Source organism: Phyllostomus hastatus, unplaced genomic scaffold (genome assembly GCF_019186645.2).
Source record: "Phyllostomus hastatus isolate PE091 unplaced genomic scaffold, TTU_PhHast_1.1 phas_contig_40, whole genome shotgun sequence".
In the NCBI taxonomy this organism is placed as follows: domain Eukaryota; kingdom Metazoa; phylum Chordata; class Mammalia; order Chiroptera; family Phyllostomidae; genus Phyllostomus; species Phyllostomus hastatus.
Window position 1 is genome coordinate 25,871,592 of NW_025333872.1, and position 19,515 is coordinate 25,891,106.

The 19,515-nt window shown below is 34.7% G+C and overlaps 1 protein-coding gene across 2 annotated transcripts in view; it reads left to right on the plus strand.

Annotated features, from left to right (window-relative positions):
* Positions 1 to 19,515, plus strand: part of ADGRB3 (adhesion G protein-coupled receptor B3) — a 719,215-nt gene that overhangs the window by 400,516 nt on the left and 299,184 nt on the right. For both annotated transcript variants that reach the window (XM_045843906.1, XM_045843907.1), the window contains exon 16: positions 17,130 to 17,173. In XM_045843906.1, coding sequence (XP_045699862.1) covers positions 17,130 to 17,173 — 44 coding nt within the window. The remainder of the gene's footprint in view (positions 1 to 17,129; positions 17,174 to 19,515) is intronic.

Genomic DNA, 19,515 nt, shown 5'->3' on the forward strand with positions numbered 1-19,515 from the left:
ATCTTCCTTGTAAACCATTTTTTACTAAGCTGCTTCAGGCTTCCTCAATGTTTAATGAAAATTTCAAGCCCTGGCTGTCATAGCTCAATGGATTGAGCATGGGCTGCAAACCAAAGCATCGCAGACTCGATTCCCAGTCAGGGCACATGCCTGGGTTGCAGGCAATGGCCCCCAGCAACTGCACATTGATGTTTCTCTCTCTCTCTCTTTCTCCCTCCCTTCCCCATCTAAAAATAAATAAAATAAATCTTTAAAAAAATAAAAAAATTCTCTTTAAAAAAAGAAAAGAAAATTTTAAATCTCTCAGCAATAACTTTTAAACATCCTAAGTAATATTTAAATTATGTGGTCCTTTCTTACTGTTGCCATACTAATCCTATCTAAGTGTGAGAATGTGTTTCATCTCCTCCGTAACATCTACTTACTCAAACCTTACTCAAACAGCCTTACTCTCATCACTTCACTAAAAATTGGGAAATAATTTTAACATTGCTTTTGAGTAAGGAATTTCTTCCTTTGTTCAAAATTTGTTATAAAAATATTTATTTTCTTATTTGTGTTTTTATCATTTAACATGGTAATGTCTATCCAGTTATAAGTATTGATGAAAATAGTAAGATATTAATTCCCTGAATTGCTTACTGTAAAAGTAATAGTGTCAGAATACATACCATATTCCACATTTCTTATAAAGAAAGCACCCTAAAAATGAACAAAACTCTCCTATATAAAGATAAAGTTCTCATTTAGAATTTAGAGGCCATGCTAATTAAATAACATTTTGTCATAAGTTAAAGAAAGAGTAGTTCAAAGTGTTGATAAAACAGTCTCACAAAATTTCAATAATAATTCAATAAAATACTTAAAATTAATAGATTTAAGCTTTGAGTCAACTTTTCTCCTCTGGAGGCTTATCTGGACAGCCAATTTACACAAGAGGTAAACCATGTGAGAAATTTTTTCTACATATGGAAAATGAGTGCACAGTTAATACATCTCATTAAGTGCCAGCTAGACAATGGAGTACAATGCAACTCAGACTATAAGAAGGGTGAGGTAATTTTCAGAAGTCACTTAGAATTAATTGTCTTTCAGTGTTTTGAATGAGTTGACCAAATCCCTGAAACAATGCTATATCTGCTCCAGAAGGCCTAGGTTTAAGAGAATATAGACAAATCTATTACAAAACGGGCAGGGGGAGGAAAGGTTTACTCTGGAGAAGAAAAGGCTGCGAAATGTTCCCGCTCATGTCCACACCCCCTCCTGAGCATTGCCTGCCTGTGCCTGTCCTCAGAGGCCACCCAGTTGATAACCTCACAGCAGAGCCTCTCATATGCTCCCTGTTTCACATACACCCATCACACCGTTCTGTGCACAACACACAGTCCTTCGTGCTCTACTGTTTTGCATTTCTAATGCTTGTTGTATATATACTTACCATTCAAATTAGATATGGGGAATACTCTATTGTTCCCTGAGGGAAGGAATATGTGGCTGATTTATAGAGTATCTTAATATTTATTACCAGTCTTGTCAAGAAATGCTCTAATACAAATCAAAGCTGGGAAGACAAACAATCCAGTTAAGAAGTGGACAAAAAACCTGAATAGACACTTCTCCAAAAATGACATACAGAGTGCATGTAGACATATGAAAAAAAATGCTTAACATCACCAGTCATCAGAAGAAATGCAAATTAAACCTCAATGAGGTATCACCTCACACCTCTCAGAATGGCTGCCATCAATAAATCAACAAACAAGTGCTGGCCAGGTTGTGGAGAAAAGGAAACCTTAGTGCACTGTTTGTGGGAATGCAGTCTGGTGCAGCCACTGTGGAAAACAATATGTAGTATCCTTAAAAAAATAAAAATAGAAATGTCTTTTGAACTAGGGATTCTACAACTGGGAATATACTTGAAGGATCCCAAAACACCAATATAAAAATAAATATATACACACCTTTATGTTCATAGCAGTGCTATACACAATAGCCAAGATTTGGAAACAGCCTAAGTACCCATCAGTAGATAAGTGGATAAAAAAGCTGTAGTACATTTACACAATGGAATACTATGAAGCAGTAGAAAAAGAAAAAAACTCCTATATTTTGCAACAGTATGGATGAACCTGGAGAAATTATGCTAAGTAAACTCCGCTAGTGAGTGAAAGAAAAATACCACATGATCTCACTTATATGTGGAATCTAATAAACATAATAAACCAATGAACAAATAGTAACAGAAACTTAGATACATAAAACAAACTAACAGCTGCTGGGAAGGAAGGGGATAAAAGATGGCAAAAAGATTAACCAAATAACATTTGTGCACAATCCATGGACACATACAACAATATGGGGATTGACTTGGGGTAGGGAGAAGGTAGAGTTCAGTGGAGGTGGGGAAAGGAAGAAAAAGTGGGAACTATAACAGCATGAACAATAAAAATAAAACTAAAAAAAAAGAGAGAGATGTCCTATATACTGATTTTAGTGTATTTCCATTGAAGAGATAATCAAAAGAGCCTATACTGAAATATCATAGTCCACTAAAATATAAAGAAAAGACTCATCTTAAATATGAAAATTGAAATTGACTTAAAAAGCTAAAATTTCATCATAATTATAACTATATACATTAAAATGTATCATCAATGTTATTGCCTTCAAAATTGAACTATTTTAGATATGACATGTTTCTAATATTAAATCAGCCCACTTTCACCAATTTTCTTATATCAAAAGTATCTGCTGTACTTTTCTGAGCTCAGAAAAGGATAATGACTTGCGAATTATACCTGTTTCAAATACCATGTGAGAAAAAAGGAAGAATGGGAATTAATAGTTATAATGAGTCTAGGGGAAAAACCTGTTAAATTTTTCCAAAGGAAATGTGTTTTTTTTTAATTTTATTTATTTATTTTTAGAGAGGGAAGGGAGGGAGATAGAGAGAGAGAGAAAGAGAAACATCAAACCTGGGACACTTTGGTTCCCATCCCGCGCTCAGTCCACTGAGCTACGCCAGCCAGGGCTGAAATGTGTTCTTTTAAAAAGCTTTATAGCCCTGGCTGGCGTAGTTCAGTGGATTGAGCGCGGGCTGGGAACCAAAGTGTCCCAGGTTCGATTCCCAGCCAGGGCACATGCCTGGGTTGCAGGCCACAGCCCCCAGCAACCGCACATTGATGTTTCTCTCTCTCTCTCCCTCTCTTCCCTCTCTAAAAATAAATAAATAAAATCTTTTTTAAAAAAGCTTTATAACACATATCATTTAAAGTATGTTGAATATATCAAGGTCTTTGGGAACTGGTAAAAATTGGTACTAGAATATGGAATTTTGAAATTCCAAATTGTATTTAGTCAATTGCAGTTTTAACCATCTTATAAGTAATTAATAGGCCCTATACTATCCTTAAGTTTTTGGTTTATGGATTTATCATCATGACCTATAGAATCAGGATTTGTGGTCTTTAGTGCTTAGGTATAGCAACTGATTCCTTTGAAGAAATATCAAATTTGCTTTTCTGAGAAAAATAATTTTGTTTTTTATTTAATATATTTACTTAAGGTTTCTTTAGTGTGACATTTATACTTTTTCGGTCTTGTTAGACTCTCTAATGCATAAGGAAATGTAATAATTGTATTTAAAGTAATTATTGAGACCTAGATAATTACTAGAATGGACCTATATGTGCGCACACATATACACGCATGTGCACATATATACATACTCACTATCAGGATGCCTTGGGTCTGACGGGTCTGAGCCTGCTGTGACTTTTTAAGGTGGATAACATCCCTATATTTAAAAATTAATTAGAAGAAAATACATGATTTTAGTTATCTTGTGCTTTATTAACTTTGTGAGCTCTAAAATGCATTATGTTTCCAAAGGAAAAATCCTTCTGCCGTTCTATTTCTAGTGGAAAGACAGAGTGGACAGGGCTGGCCTGTAGTCTCTGCAGTCTAAACTGCTCTCTTTCAGAGCTGAACAACTCACCAGGTTTATGTGTAGTTCTCAAATTGGTCATATTCATGAAAGATCTCATGAGAATTTGGACTTCTGGTTTTTTTTTCCCAATATTTGCTTGCATGTTAATAGGATCAATCTAACAAGGAGTTCGTTTTATATGCATAAACTAAAATTAATCATGAGTCATGGCCTTTGTAAATAATAGTGGAAAACACAATGGAAGACTGTAATAAATATGCTTGTTAAGGTTAAATGAGCATGAAAAACAATGAAAAGAGATTCCAGTATTCATCAGGGGGCATTTCCATGACTATCAAAGGCTGATAACAACATAAGGAATTAAAAATCACTTGGCAAAGCTTAAAGCCTAGTCTATGCTTCTATAATTTGTACAAAGGGATGTTTGTATCCTTTACATTTTAAATTATTTTCTGTCCTTGGTTTCATCCATGTGGAAGAGCTTTCAAACGTTTTGCCTATGGGAAGCTCTTGGTAACTTTTATAAAAGAGTTATGAAATGCTAATTAGACAAGCAGACTGATGGATCTACCAACAGCTGGAATTGAGAGAGAATTGTTCTCTATGTACAGTTATTGGGGGGCATGTCCTAAATTCTAAATTTCAGTAAGCATTCTTAATTCATTTCAAATTCAATTTAATTTTCTTCATAATATATAGCTGATATTCTTCACAAATTTTAGAATAAGTGTGCTATTGTTAGAGCAGGTGCTGGCAAACATTTTCAGTTAACATCAGAGAGTAAGTATTTTAAGTGTGTGAGCCACGGTGGTCTGGGTCCCATCTACTCACCTGTCCTGTAGTAGTGTGAATGCAGCCATAGACAACATGTAAACAAATGGGTGTGACTGATAAAATTATAAATTTTATTTTCAAAAATAGGTAGCACTTAGGAATAGGCATAGGAGGGCAAAGGGGGAGAATTGAGACAACTGTAATAGAATAACTATTAAAAAATAATTTAAATTTAAAAAAATAATAGCAGAACAAATTGGTATCCTAGTCTGTAGAGGTTATCAATCCCTTTATAGTAAACAGGATAATAGCCCCCACAGATATTCATATCCTAATCCCCATAACCTGTGAATATGTTATGTTACATATAAAAAGTAATTTTGCAAATGTTGTTAAAAGTAAGGACATAGAGTCTTTACAGCTTTCTACATACAGTATCATGTCATCTACAAATAATGACAGCTCCACATCTGCCTTTCCAATATGGCTGCCTTTTAATTTTTTTCTTCTTGTCTGATTGCTATGACTGGACTATGTTAAATAAGAAAGGTGAAAATGGACATTCTTACATTGTTCCTGATCTTAGGGGAAAGGCTTTTAGTTTTTGTCCATTGAGAATGATGTTTACTGTGGATTTGTTATATATGGCCCTTATTATATTGAGGTATGTCCCTTTATTACCACTTTGCTGAGAGTTTTTATTATAAATGGGTGTTGGGTTTTATAAAATGCTTTTTCTGCATCTATTAATATGATCATGTGATTTTTATCCTTCATTTTGTTTATGCCATTCATTACATTTATTGATTTGCAGATATCGTACCAACCTTGCATCCCTGGAATAAATCCTATTGATTATGTTGTATGATCTTTTTAATGTATTACCAGATCTGTTTTACTAATATTTTGTTGAGGGTTTTGCATGTTCATCAGGGATATTGGCCTATAATTTATTTCTTTGCAATGTCTTTATCTGGTTTTGGAATTAGGATAATGCTGGCCTCATAAAATGATCTTGGGAGGCTAATCTCTTGAATTTTTTGGAATAGTTTGAGAAAGACAGGTGTTAGTTCTTTGAATGTTGGTAAAATTTGCCTGTGAAACCATCTTGTCTGGGACTTCTGTTTGCCAGAAGTTTTCTGATCACTGCCTTTTTTAGTTGTAATCAGTTTTTGCAACCGATTCAGTTTTTGCAAAATTGTATGTTTCCAGGACTATTTCATTATATTTTCTTATAATCCTTTGTATTTCTGTGGTGTCAATTTTTATTTCTCCTCTTTAATTTTTTATTTTATTTATTTGGGTCCTCTGTTATTCTGGTTAAAAGCTTATCTTATTTATCTTTGCACAAAACTACTTCTTAGTTTCATTGATCTGTGTTATTGCTTTCATCATCTCTATGTCATTTATTTCCTCAATAATCTTTGTTACTTTCTTCCTTCTACTTACTCTGGGCTTTGTTTGTTCTAAGCTAGCTTTTTTAGGTGTAGGGTTAGATTGTTAATTTGAGTTTTTTTCTTGCTTCTTGAGGTAATACTGTGTTCCTATGAATTTCCATCTTAGGACAGTCTATTCAGTCAATGGTGTTAGAAGAATTGGACAGGTACATGCAAAAAAATGAAACTAGACCACCTCCTTACACCATACACAAGAATAAGCTCAAAATGGATTATAGACTTAAATGTAAGACTCAAAATAATAAAAATCCTAGAAGAAAATATAGGCAGTAAAATATCAGACATTTCTCATAGCAATATTTTTTCTGGTATATCTCTTAGGCAAGGGGGAAAATTAAATAAATAAATAAATAAATAAATAAACAAACAAATAAATGGGACTATATTAAACTAAAAAGTGTTTATACAGCAAAGGAAACTATCAACAAAATAAAAAGACGGCCCCCTGAATGGGAAAACATATTTGCCAATGATACATCTGATAAGGGGTTAATATCCAAAATTTACAAAGACTTTAACACTAAAAAACCAAACAGTCCAATTTTTAAAAATGGGCAAAGGACCTTAATAGAGACTTCTCCAAAGAGGACGTACATACAGCCTGTAGACATAGGAAAATGCTAAATGTCACTAATCATCAGAGAAATTCATATTAAAACCACAATAAGATACCACCTCACACCTGTCAGAATGACTATTATCAGTAAATCAACAAACGAGTGTTTACTAGGATGCGGAAACATGGGAACCCTCAGGCATTGTTGCTGGGAATGCAGATTGGTGCAGCCACTGTGGAAAACAGTATAGAGTTTCCTAAGAAAATTAAAAATGGGACTATACTATTATCCAACAATTCTACTTATGGGAACATATCCAAAGAAACCCAAAACACTGATTTGAAAGAATATATACACCCCTATGTCCATTGCAGCACTAATTACAAAGCCAAGATTTGGAAGTAGCCCAAGTGCCCATTAATAGATTAGTAAATTTAAAGGCTGCGGTACACTTATACAATGGAATACTACTCTGCTATAAAAGGAGAAGAAAATTTACCTTTTGCTATGGCAGAGATCAACCTAGAATGTATTGTGCTAAATGAAATAAGCCAGTCAGAGAAAGACAAATGTCATATGATTTTAATTATATGTGGAATATAATGAACAAAATAAACAAACAAAATAGAAACAGACTCATAGATACAGAGAACAGACTGACAGCTGGGTGTTGGGGAGGGGCCTGGTTTGAGTGCTGGGTGAAATAGGTGAAGGGATTAAGCAAAAATAACAAAACTCAAAGGCTTAGACATCTGTATGGTGACTATCAGAGGAAGAGGAGGGGAAGCAGGTAGAATTGGGTAAAGGGGGTAATAAATGGTGATGAAAGGCGACTGTACTATTGGTGATGAACAAACAATAGAATATGAGGTCTGTCTGGAAAAAGTCCAGCCATTGTTAATATAATGAGAATGGTTTGTACAACATTGACATAACCTGGCAGCCAAGGAGAGTGGACTGGAATGCACATACATGAACAATGACAGCTCTACTGTAATGGTCAGTGAGGGCAGTAGACTCCATTGAGTGAGCATGTGTACTGTGTGGCTATCACATTCAAAATGACTGAGTGAGTAGAGCAACGAATCTGCATCAAAGTTTGCAGTAAGCTTGAACATTCTTCCAAGGAAACTATTTGGATAATTCAGAGGGCCTCAGCTATGGGCAACTAGTGATTTGCAGCTTCATCAGGACAACATGCTCACTTATTCATCACATCTCATGCAGAGTTTTTTTTTTTTATGAAACATCAATAACCCAAGTGACTTAGCTCCACTACAGCCCAGATATAGTGCCCTGCAACTTCTAGCTGTTCCCAAAACTAAAATCATCTTTGAAAGGGAAGAGGTTTCAGACTTTCTATGAGATTGAGAAAAATAAGATAGGGCAGCTGATGGCAGCTGGGAGAACTGTGTGAGGTCACAAGGTACCTACTTAGAAGGGGACTGAGGCATCATTGTCCTATGTACAATGTTTCTTGTATCTTTTATCTTCTTCAATAAATGTCTCTATTTTTCATATCACATGACTGGATACCTTCGGGAAAGACCTCATATACAAACAATGTATTACAGAATTATACACTTGAAACACTTAATTAACCAATGTAATTCCAATAAATTCAATAAAATACATATTAAAAAGAAGTATGGACATTGAGAAGGGGAAATATCCTTTATTATCTGAGTGGGTCCGATTTAATCACATGAGCCATTAAAAGTGGACAACCTTTCCCAATGGCTATGGTCAGAAAGAAACAACATAAAGACTCAGCTGCCATTGCTGACTTTTAAGATGAGGGAAGAGAGCCACCAGCCAAGGGCTATGGTCTCTTCTAAAAGCTGTTGCCATCCAGGAAGGAAATGTGGACTCAGTCCTGCAACTGCAAAGAGCAATTCTGTTGATACCTGAATAAGCCTGAACATGAATTTATCCCCAAGTCCTCCAGAAAGGAGCCCAATTCCACCAATGCTTTGAGTTCAGCCTCTTGAAACTCTTGAGCAGTGACCCAGACCTCTCACCTGTAAAAACTGCAGATAATAAGTTTGTGTTGTTCTATGCTGCTAATTAGTAACAACAACGATAGAAAACTAGTAACCCTATATTGGAGCATTGCAAAATTAGTTTCTGGATTATAAAGATATATATGTATACATTAATAGTGGCATTTTGAATCAGCTATACTATGATACTAATAATGTATTATTCAATAAAAATCAATTAGCAACTAGAAATTATAGTTTGTCCTGCTGATTATTATATCAGCATTTTAGGAACCTGATAGAAAGAATCATCACCAAACAGGCCAGTGAGAATGACCATGTAAAGTGGAGGCAGATATTAGGGAAAATTACAGGAAGCCCTAAGATAGTACCACCTGTGCAGCCACAAGAAGGGCCAGTAGAACCAGGTGATGGAGGTCAGGGACAACCCTGACAAGCACAGTTACGTTATACTCTTGAAGCAATTTAGCCAAACTTCTCTACAGGTAGCTGCTAGACTACAACAGTGAAAAGCACCCTGCCAGCCCTTGTCTCTGCCTCAACCACATAAAAGTATTATTAATACACTTTGTACTTCAACTCATAGAAAATACTTGAAGAGGTTTTATCCCATTTGTTTGTTGACAGCTGCACCTGACTCCTGTGCAACCGTTGTTACAAATGACTTAATCATATATGGGTAAGACACTCTATTAAGGTGTGTACCATATTTTGCAGTGTATGATGCGTATCCATGGTTTTGTGTACATTATACATGGAATTATTATACCCATGCATGTAATCATTATACTCATGTATAATGCACATCCTTATTTTTCCCTCAAAAATCTGGGCAAAATAAGTGCACATCATACACAGAAAAATACAAGAATGTGGAGGCAATGATTTTCTTCATAGGCTACACACATGAATAATTACTAATAATGGTTCTACTTTTTACTGTTTCCCATATGTCAGAAAGCATTAATTGAGAAATAATGTATATTCAGGTTAGTGATGTATCTCAGAAATTAGAGAAGCAAGCTGTTATCACATCTACAGAAATAGTGTCATCTGGTTAATGTGAGCTACTGAGTAACCATATAGCAGAAGCTGATATAAATATATGCCCTCTCCACATGTCCCAGTGAAATAGCTGCCAGCTCCTCAAAAGAGCTATGTGACATGAATGTGACTCATCCTGATAAAATAATATTCTACATTCCTCACTTCAGTGGCCTTTATATCATTTTGCTTTAGTTAAAGCCAGCTCCTTCTTGTCCATCTCCTTGATCTGACTGGTTCCCAATGTGATGCTTTCTGTAGAACCCTTCAAAACTTCTTTCAAAAATGTAAATCCAAGTATAACCAGAGACATTGAAATTAAGAACAATCTAACAATAGCCAGAGGGGAGGAGGGGAGAGGACAGTGGGGAGAAGGATTTTCAGGAACTACTATAAAGGACAACACATGGACAAAACCAAGGGGGAGGGTGGAAGCAAGGGAAGGAGGTGGGTTTGGAGCGGGGGAGTGGGGGAGAAAATGCAGATAACTGTAACTGAACAAAAATAAAATAATTTAAAAATATATAAGTCCATTAAAAATTCTGTATTTCCATGTTCCTATTCAATAAGAACATAGAATTGCATTTCAGTGAGGCTCTTTATACTTCATATACCTATCAGCTATTCCCTCAAAGGAAAAAGAGACTAAGTTTTAGTTTTTTTTAATATATATTTTAAAATACTGTAATATGGAAAAGTATGTACCATAACCTTGAAAAGAAGTTTGGAGAATATTCAACAGACTATTTCCCATTGTTGAGTTTTATATTGTATCTTTTTCAACATTGTGTCATTTCCTTGGGAAATGTATCACACTTGTAGGGACTATGAAGCTATTTATAGGTTGGGACATAACCTGAAAAGGGTTCCCTCTCATTGATCATTGACCTTTTATAGATATGACTATGGAAAAATCTACATCTACTAAAATCTTACTTCACCTAGCATGCATTGCTGAGATTTTTTTAAATTGTGTTTTCTCAAGTAATATGAAGATTATAAGTAGGATATAAATTGGTCTTTTACAATCATGTTAGTCATTTTGGAACTGTTCTCAAGGAATTCCTAAAATCTATTTGTGCAATTATATAATAATGGCGATTAAACCTTGGTGGAGAAATAAGCCTAGCAAAATCCAGGTCATTTTAATGTAATGCTTTCATGTCTAAAATTTCAAAAACTAAAGAGAGATAATATAGTGAACAGTCTTTCTCCCATCTACATTCAAAATGTCACTGTGCAATTTACTAGAAGACATGACAGAAAGAATATTCTTGGAATCTCTGAGTCACAACAGTGGGAAGGTCAAACTAGTTATGGTGAGGTCACTGCCCTACTTTGTGTCCTTTGTCTATTCGTTTGTCTTGCCATTACAGACAAGAGGGTATTTTTGTTTCAAGAGGTTTATGAAAGGTATAAGAAAGTTAAGAATTGCCCAGATTCAAAATTTACTATGGCATATGAACCCTAAGCATCTGAAACTCTGAAGAAAAACAAAGTAAATTAACCACGTTATTTCTGTTGTTTGTGTTTTGAGCAGTACTTCTCCAAATTTTATGTGGATGAAAATTACCAGGGTGGGTTAGATTGAATGATTCTAGTTTAGCCCTAACCTCAAAATTCATGGAGCCAAGGAATCTACATTTTTTAAAAATAAAGCAACACAGTTGATTCTAGAGTAGATCCAGAGAAAACACTTTTTTAAAATGTTTGTTTAAAGCCTTTCTTTTTAAGGTTGTTCAGTGGAAGAGTATAGGATTGGGCATAGATTGGAAGATAAAATTCTGGTTACTACTACACCTGAGAATGTTAATAGACATACAAAGATGTTGGCTGTGTGAGCTTCCAGAAGCTTTAGAAAACACTTTTAATGTGTTAAGGTATCAAGAGTGTATTTAAGATTGCATGTGAATTTCATTCTTCAAAACTCAAAAAAACACCAAAGGTAATAGGAGAAACTTGATCTTCATTCATTTTTATTGTGACTTTACCCTTACCTTCTCTGTAACTACCTTCCTTCAGACCTCTCTGCTCATACTTTTGTCTTCCTAGTAAATCCTTCCCAACATACAAACTCAATCATCCACTTCCCAGCCTATCCTACTCATTGTGATTTGCTTTTCATTGCAACACAGATTACCATCCAGCATATTATATATGTGCTTGTTTATGGTTTTTGTCTCTCTCCCTTCCCCCGTCAGTATAATTAAGTTGATGAGGCAGGATTTTGTTTTGCTCAATGTTGTATTACCAGTGCCTCCTAGGGTACCTGGAAAGTAATAGGCATTTATGAAATGATTTTTGCATAAACAGGTAAATTAATAAAGGAACTTTTGATCATATTTTTTTTTGCTTTTCTTGCTGACTTCATTAATTTGTGAGTAATTTATCATAGTGAGATATTTTTAAAGTATTCCATAGGAAAAAAATAGATTGGAAGAGATTTCTGAAGGAAGAAAAGGATTTCACTATGAATGTCCTTCTAGAATCATTGAGATCAAAATAGAAAGGATACCAAATCCTCTATTATAAATAAAAAAAGAAAAGTTATGCAGACCAAAGGAAAAGAGAGAACCACCCATATAAATATATTGACAAACTTAGTGATATATTTTACCATAAAATAGATATATTGGTTTAGTTTATTTTGAACAGAGAAGTAAAAGAAAATAGCAAAGACCATTAGAGACACTTAAAGTGGTATATCGGATATTTATAGTGATTAGGAAATTTGGATCATGGTACATTTTTAAAATGTTTAAAAGCTGGAGAGTAGAAATGTTCAACAAGAGCTCAACTATGCTATTTTTGGATGAAGTCAAGAAAAAAGTTTTTTTTCCAAGAATGTATTTTTTAAGAATAGTGTGTTCTTTCCAAAAGTTTTCAAACACATGCAGTTTTAATATTTGCTGTCAATTATATTGACAGCTTTCTAAATTAATGTTCTTTAGCCTACTTCTCTCATTTGCCTGAAGATTTTTTCATAGTTTAATTCATTTCTTGAATCTACTTCTATACCATGCCTATTAGCTTCTTGTTGGTATCATTACAATTTTGCTACTGTGCTCTGTTGAGCTCACCATTTCCTGTTATTGATTTCCTGTAAATTCCTCAGAACAGATCTTGTAGGAAAGTACCATTGAGAAAAGTACTTGAAAATTATAACAGGTATTTTACAAGTTGTTTCCCAGTAGAAGCTTTTAGATAGGATTTTTTAAAAATGTTTGGGATTAATTTACCTTTTTAAAAATGTCCCATTGCACATTCTTATATATTTTTAAATTATTTTATTGTTGTTCAAGTACAGTTGTCTGCATTTACCCCCCACCACTCCCCCGTACCCCAGCCATCCTTACCTCCCTCCACTGATTCAACCCACCTTGGTTTTGTCTATGTGTCCTTTATACTTTTCCTGAAAACCCTTGCCAACTTTCCCTCCCCATTATCCCCTCCCACCTCCCCTCTGGTTACCCTCAGATTGTTCTTAATTTCAGTGCCTCTGGTTATATTTTGCTTGCTTGTTTGTTTTGTTGATTAGGTTCCACTGAAAGGTGAGATCATATGGTATTTGTCTTTCACCACCTGGTTTATTTCACTTAACATAATACTCTCCAGTTCCATCCATGCTGTTACGAAGGGTAGAGGCTCCTTCTTTCTTTCTGCTGTGTAGTATTACATTGTGTAAATATACCATAGTTTTTTGATCCATTCATTTATTGATGGGCACTTAAGTTGCTTCCAGCTATTGTATATTGTGCTGCTATGGACACTAGGGTGCATAGTTTCTTTTGGATTAGTGTTTCAGGGTTCTTAGACTATAATCCCAGCAGTGGAATTGCCAGGTCAAAAGGCAGTTCCATTTTTAGTTTTCTGAGGAAATTCCATACTGCTTTCTACAGTGGCTGCACCAGTTTGCATTCGCACCAACAGTGTACCAGGGTTCCCTTTTCTCCACAACCTCGCCAGCACTTGTTGTTTGTTGATTTGTTTATGATGGCCATTCTCACCAGTGTGAAATGATATCTCATTATGGTTTTAATCTATATCTCTCTAATGGCTAGTGACGCTGAACATCTTTTCATATGTCTCTAGGCCCTCTGTATGTCCTCATTGGAGAAGTGTCTGTTCAGGTCTTTTGCCCATTTTTTAATTGGATTGTTTGTCTTCCTGGAGTGGAGTCATATGAGTTCTTTATATATTTTGGAGATTGCTCTATCCAGGTACTAAGATTTCTCTAATTTATATGTTCTTGTTATCTTCCCAAACTTCAAATGTTAAATAATTGACTCAGCTCACAGATCTACATATTGGTGACTGTATTAGAATGATATTTACAGAGGGTATCTGTCTGTTGTGTAGGTCCCAGAATGTATAGAGAAACACAAGATTAAATAGTACATCATGGAGTCTATAATGTTCTCACACAGATTTTTTAAAATTTTTTACAAAGACAGAAAGAGCAAAGCATCTAGGACGTGAAGGGTGAGGAAGGTACAGGATAAAACTGAGGACTGACAAACGCATGGGATAAGAATACAAGTGTTTCTCAACTTCATACTTTTATTCGAAAGTGGAAATCAGTTTCTTCAGAGGAGTAAAAAGAAAGGGATATCCCAAATTAAGTTTATATAATATTTATTTTCTAAATTATTCTTTTGTTATAACCTGTTATAAACTCTAATTCTGAAATGTTAATCCTATAATCAAAATCCTATATTGGTTTATCAGAGATTTTAAGTTTTTCTAACTCAAAAAAGGAGTGAACTAGATTTAGAGGACCTGTTCTCTCCGGTTCTTCACCTACACTTAGTTTCTACATTCATGAAATGCATACTCTCATACCGTCCATTGGATATTCCAATGATGATTTATTTTCTGTAATGTGGTCTGAGCTCTTTTGAACAAATCTCTAGATAAATATAACATAACTTTGATATAACATTCTAGCAATGTTTAAAATTTCTTAGGAAGTCACAAGCTATATGAAAATGTGTGGTAAAACCAGACAGAGTCCCGTATGACAGAGGAAGAAACCTACTTGAAATACCGTTTTCCTCCACATCCCTTGGACAGCCACATGTGTGTCTCCTGTGAGATCCAGACAAGGACCCACTTCATCTATAAAGCTTGCTCTGGCTTACACAGACCATGACGTTCTGTCTCTTATGCAGTCAATTATAACTAGTGACATTTATAGCATGTCTCTGGCATTGTTACAGCAACATGCTATATGTGTGTTCCTCATCAACATCTGTGAGGCCATAACCTTCTTCAGAGCAGTGTTTTATGATAGTTAAGGGGTATGAGCATACACTAAAACATAGGATTCCTACCTTGGATACATGGTCTTTGAAGGATTTTGGAAAATGTTAATGGTGCCAAAATACTGGAGTTAGTCAAATACCCTGATTAAAATGAATAATAAAAAAGGGGGGTAGATTTCACAGATTTTAAAATAGTGAACTTAATTTTTATTTCTAGTGGAATCCTAGAATGGACTCAGAAAACAGCACATAGAAATGGAGCACTTCACGAAAAGCTTTCCTAGAGTTTTAAAAATGTTGCTTTGCCAGATATACCACCATGACAACCTACATGTAGACAAGACTAAGGAACGAGGGCTCATAGCACACTAACCCTCAGGGAACGTGTCCACCTCTGGGAAGGAGCCACTCACCTGTTTCAGGACTGTAACTTTTACCTGCTTTGGCCTATTTATTATGTCATCAATGACTTCATTGGCTGAGAACATATATATCATGTTTGTTTCTTAATCCTGTAATAAAGCGAATTTTGGAAGCAATTGTGAATATGATGGATGCCCAAATCAGGATTCAAAATCTCCTAAGACCCTGGCCAGGTGGCTAAGTCAATAGGAGTGTCATTCCATACACCAAAAGGTCAAAATGGTGCGGGTTCCATCCCTAGACAGGGCACATAACTAAGTTGTGGGTTAGGTCCCTGGTCAGGGAGTGTACAAGAAGCAGCTGATTGATGTTTCTCACATCTCTCTCTATATATGCCTCTTTCTCTTTCTCTCTCTCTCCTCTCCCTCCCTCCTTCCCTCTCTCTAAAATTCAATTTAAAAAAGCATATCCTTGGATGGCAATTAAAAATACTAGTGTAAAAAATATATAAGAAGCTAAGAGATTTTAAATATGGGTAATACCTGTAAAGCTCAGAAAGAGACTACCAAAATATCAGACACAGTCTTATGTGCCTCTCCCTAAATTGGAGAGACAATAGTCCTGCTTTGTTTTGTACAGGTAGGATACAAGTGGATGATTTCTCTAAACACGTGTTTATTTTTTTAATTTTTAAATATTTTTTATTGTTGTTCAAGTACAGTTGTCTCCATTTTTTCCCCACCACTCCTCCCACCCCAGCCATCCCCACCTCCCACCCTTGACCCTACCCCCTTTTGGTTTTAACACATGCTTAAAGTCTATGCTCTGAGAAATGAGTGACATGGAACATGTGAGAACTTGAAACTAACAGAGTATGTTTAATAGAAAAGACTCTTCAGAAGTAGGATTGAATCTGTAGATATCTAAAGATGTCACATAAAAGAAGAATTATTAAGTTAGTTTCAAAGGGCAAAATATGACTCAATGAACATGGACAGGCAGACAGAGAGAAAAAAATTTTCAACAACTAGTTCTGTTCAAAATGAAAGTACTTCGCTGGATAATCTTTGTGGAAAACTCATTTTATCATCCTGAAATTCATGGTGGTTACTAAATACATAATTATTGGACCTAATAAAAATTTAGCACTTTTTTCTGAGTTTCATTAGATATGATCTTACACAAATAAGATCTGTTGATTAACAAGGTTTGTGGTTCAAGTCAACAAACTCTTGTGAAGTGGACAACTAATGGAACCATCTCTTGCCTAATAGAAAGCTGATGCACTAGAAGCTACAGAGGAAGTGGCAGGGGTGATGGCCGCATAATACAAAGTGTTTCACTGTAATTAACATATTGTAAATACTTTGGTCTTGTTAAAGGAAACAATTCAGCAATTAATACTTTATAAATAAAATGAAATAGAAATCATCAAAATATGGACCTTGTGGTACATGATAGCATCATTTTCAACTCTCAAAAAATATAGATTATGATATTTGGAGTAAGTGGTTTTCATGAATAGATTTCATAAAATGGGTCACTGAATCTATGAGAAGAAACATGCACATTTTTAATGCAAAAAAGTTGAGGTGGAATCTTGAAAGAATCTTACTGCCAAATAAAAAAATCTGTCATTCTGTTTGTATTTTACACAATCCTATAATTTTTGATGTATGTATTCAAGATACATTCATTCTTCCTCTGCTTATTTTTAGGGTACTTTGAATCCCTATTGTGTGTTATGGGATGACTCAAAAACGTAAGTGACAGATGTTTTCTTACATTACTTTGGACTAAATATTCAAAGCACATTAAGTTATTTTAGCTGCCTGCTAGTCAACAGAAATATGATAACTTAGTAGGATGGTGTTACATTCAGAGAGGAAGCATCATCCTTTTTGGATCTGCAGGACAGCCTGATGAATGTGTTTGTGTGTGAAGATACCATCAGGTTATGTCCCCAGATAGACTTGCATTACCTAATGTGTAAGGCATGTTGTGATGTGAATTCTATGACAATTTTTTAAAGCCCTAATATTTTAAACTTATAGAAGCTCAAAGGCTATTTCAATATTTTGCCTGAGTAATTCAGTTTAGCACTGCAGAATAAAAAAGCAATCTTTATGGTCATTTAGCCAACACATTACTTGCATGACCTTGAATCTATTACCGTAGTAATGCAATATTTATATAGACCTTCTGAATTGTTTTGTTATGAAACACATAGAATAACATTTAATTTTTATTCATATATTTTATAAATTCATGAAGACAAAAGAAAATAATTACAGTAAATAAGGATGAATAATTCTTTCATGTATTTCTTTGTGTAAGTAATTGCAATATATCTTGTCAAAATTATCTCAGTCTGGTAATTCTATAAATTTTAATGCCTTTAAGAGAAGAAAAATTCATGAATAAGTCTAAATTGAATTCCTATACTTTAAATACCTGTGTAGCTTTATTTCAGTGTAGTAGCCAAGTTTTATTTTGTTTTGTAAGGAGGGGAGATAAATATTAATAAATCTCCAAAGTTCATACCACCATGGTAGTATGCTGTCAGCAGGCACCATGCTCTTGGCTTCTATGTATTCTAAGATTTTCACCAGTGTTCTTTACCCTAAATCTGATCTATACCTGAGGTGTCACAATATTACTCGTCTCTGTCCAGTAGTTATTGGAGAGTCTAGAAGAGGGGCATTCTTAAGATTTTTAGGTGAAGAGCAAACCTACTAGCAATGTCTTCATTCCTCAGATACTGATACAATTTAAACTGCAGTATTTATGTGGGTGAGGAATCGATGATAGTAAGCATAATTTTTACTATAGATTCTGATATTCTAGTAATCCTTTTCTATGAACCTTAGTGCCATAAGGACAATCCCAGTTGCCCTGGTGATAATATGAGCTGGATGCCCCTACTGATGTCAGTATATTTTCTTTTTGAAATCCCACAGAGAAGTCTATTGTAGTAAACTTTATGCAACCTTTCTTCTTTACCAGCAGCCAGAGAAGACTTGGCAGTATATTATAAAGTACTATTTAGTGCAATACTACACAAATATAATTGAACGTTTGCTACCCAAGAAGAACATGGCATTTTATATTCCTGATTATTGCTACTTACATATCTCCACAAGTAACAAGCAACTTTGATTTAGTTTTATCATCCTTTTAGTGGGTGGACTGTGCTTCCCAAACAGGGGAAAGTGTTAGTTATTCCAAAATACTTTTAGGGCAGTTAAAGGGATACTACAGGAAAAAATAGCATTCACCTATTTTGGGCTTCTCTTGATTCCTTTCACAGGTTGTCTAAGATGTTAAGTTCAGTTTATTAGACAATTGATGTTTAAGGGTAGCATTAACTTAGGAATCAATCACATACTACTTTCTCTACATGTGCTGATAACATAATTCTTATCCATTACAAAGGACATGTCTTAGCTTTACAAAATTTAAGTGTTAAGTTGTCCTTGAAGAAAACTACTCAGTGAGAGGAGGTGTGTTCAGCTGTCTTTCAAAGCAGATTATCTCAAGAGATGAAGTAGTTCATGTTTTCTTGAAGTATCTGAAAAGTGATCAAAAAGCTTTCTACTCAGACAGAACTTCTGTCATATCACACTTTTTATCAGACTGTTTCATCATTAAATTGTTTGTCTGGGTGTGTTTCAAACAATGAAAGTGAAGACAACTTTATTTCCTTTCTTCACATCTGTTCTCTTTCTTTGGTCATGTTCATGTACACAGTAGTTTTTATCTATGCAATCATTTTAAATTTGAGTTTACATTATGAGCTATAATTAATAGTGAAATGATCTGGCTTTTTTTTAATATAAAAAAGGCTGACTTAAATCATGTTTTCAGGATTGTAGTTACAAAGTTGAAATTAGAGGTTGTCTTAATTTCAGTGGGAATTATCAAATTGCCTTACTTTTAAATTATTTAAATTAATTATTAATTGTAAAAGTAATGCATGAGTATCTTTTACCTGTTAAGATTTAAAACATAGCTTCTAATGGAAAAGGCTCCATTAATCATCACTGCCTCAGGTCTCCATAACGCCCCACCTCCCCAAGGTCACTTCTGTTTATATTTGGTGAT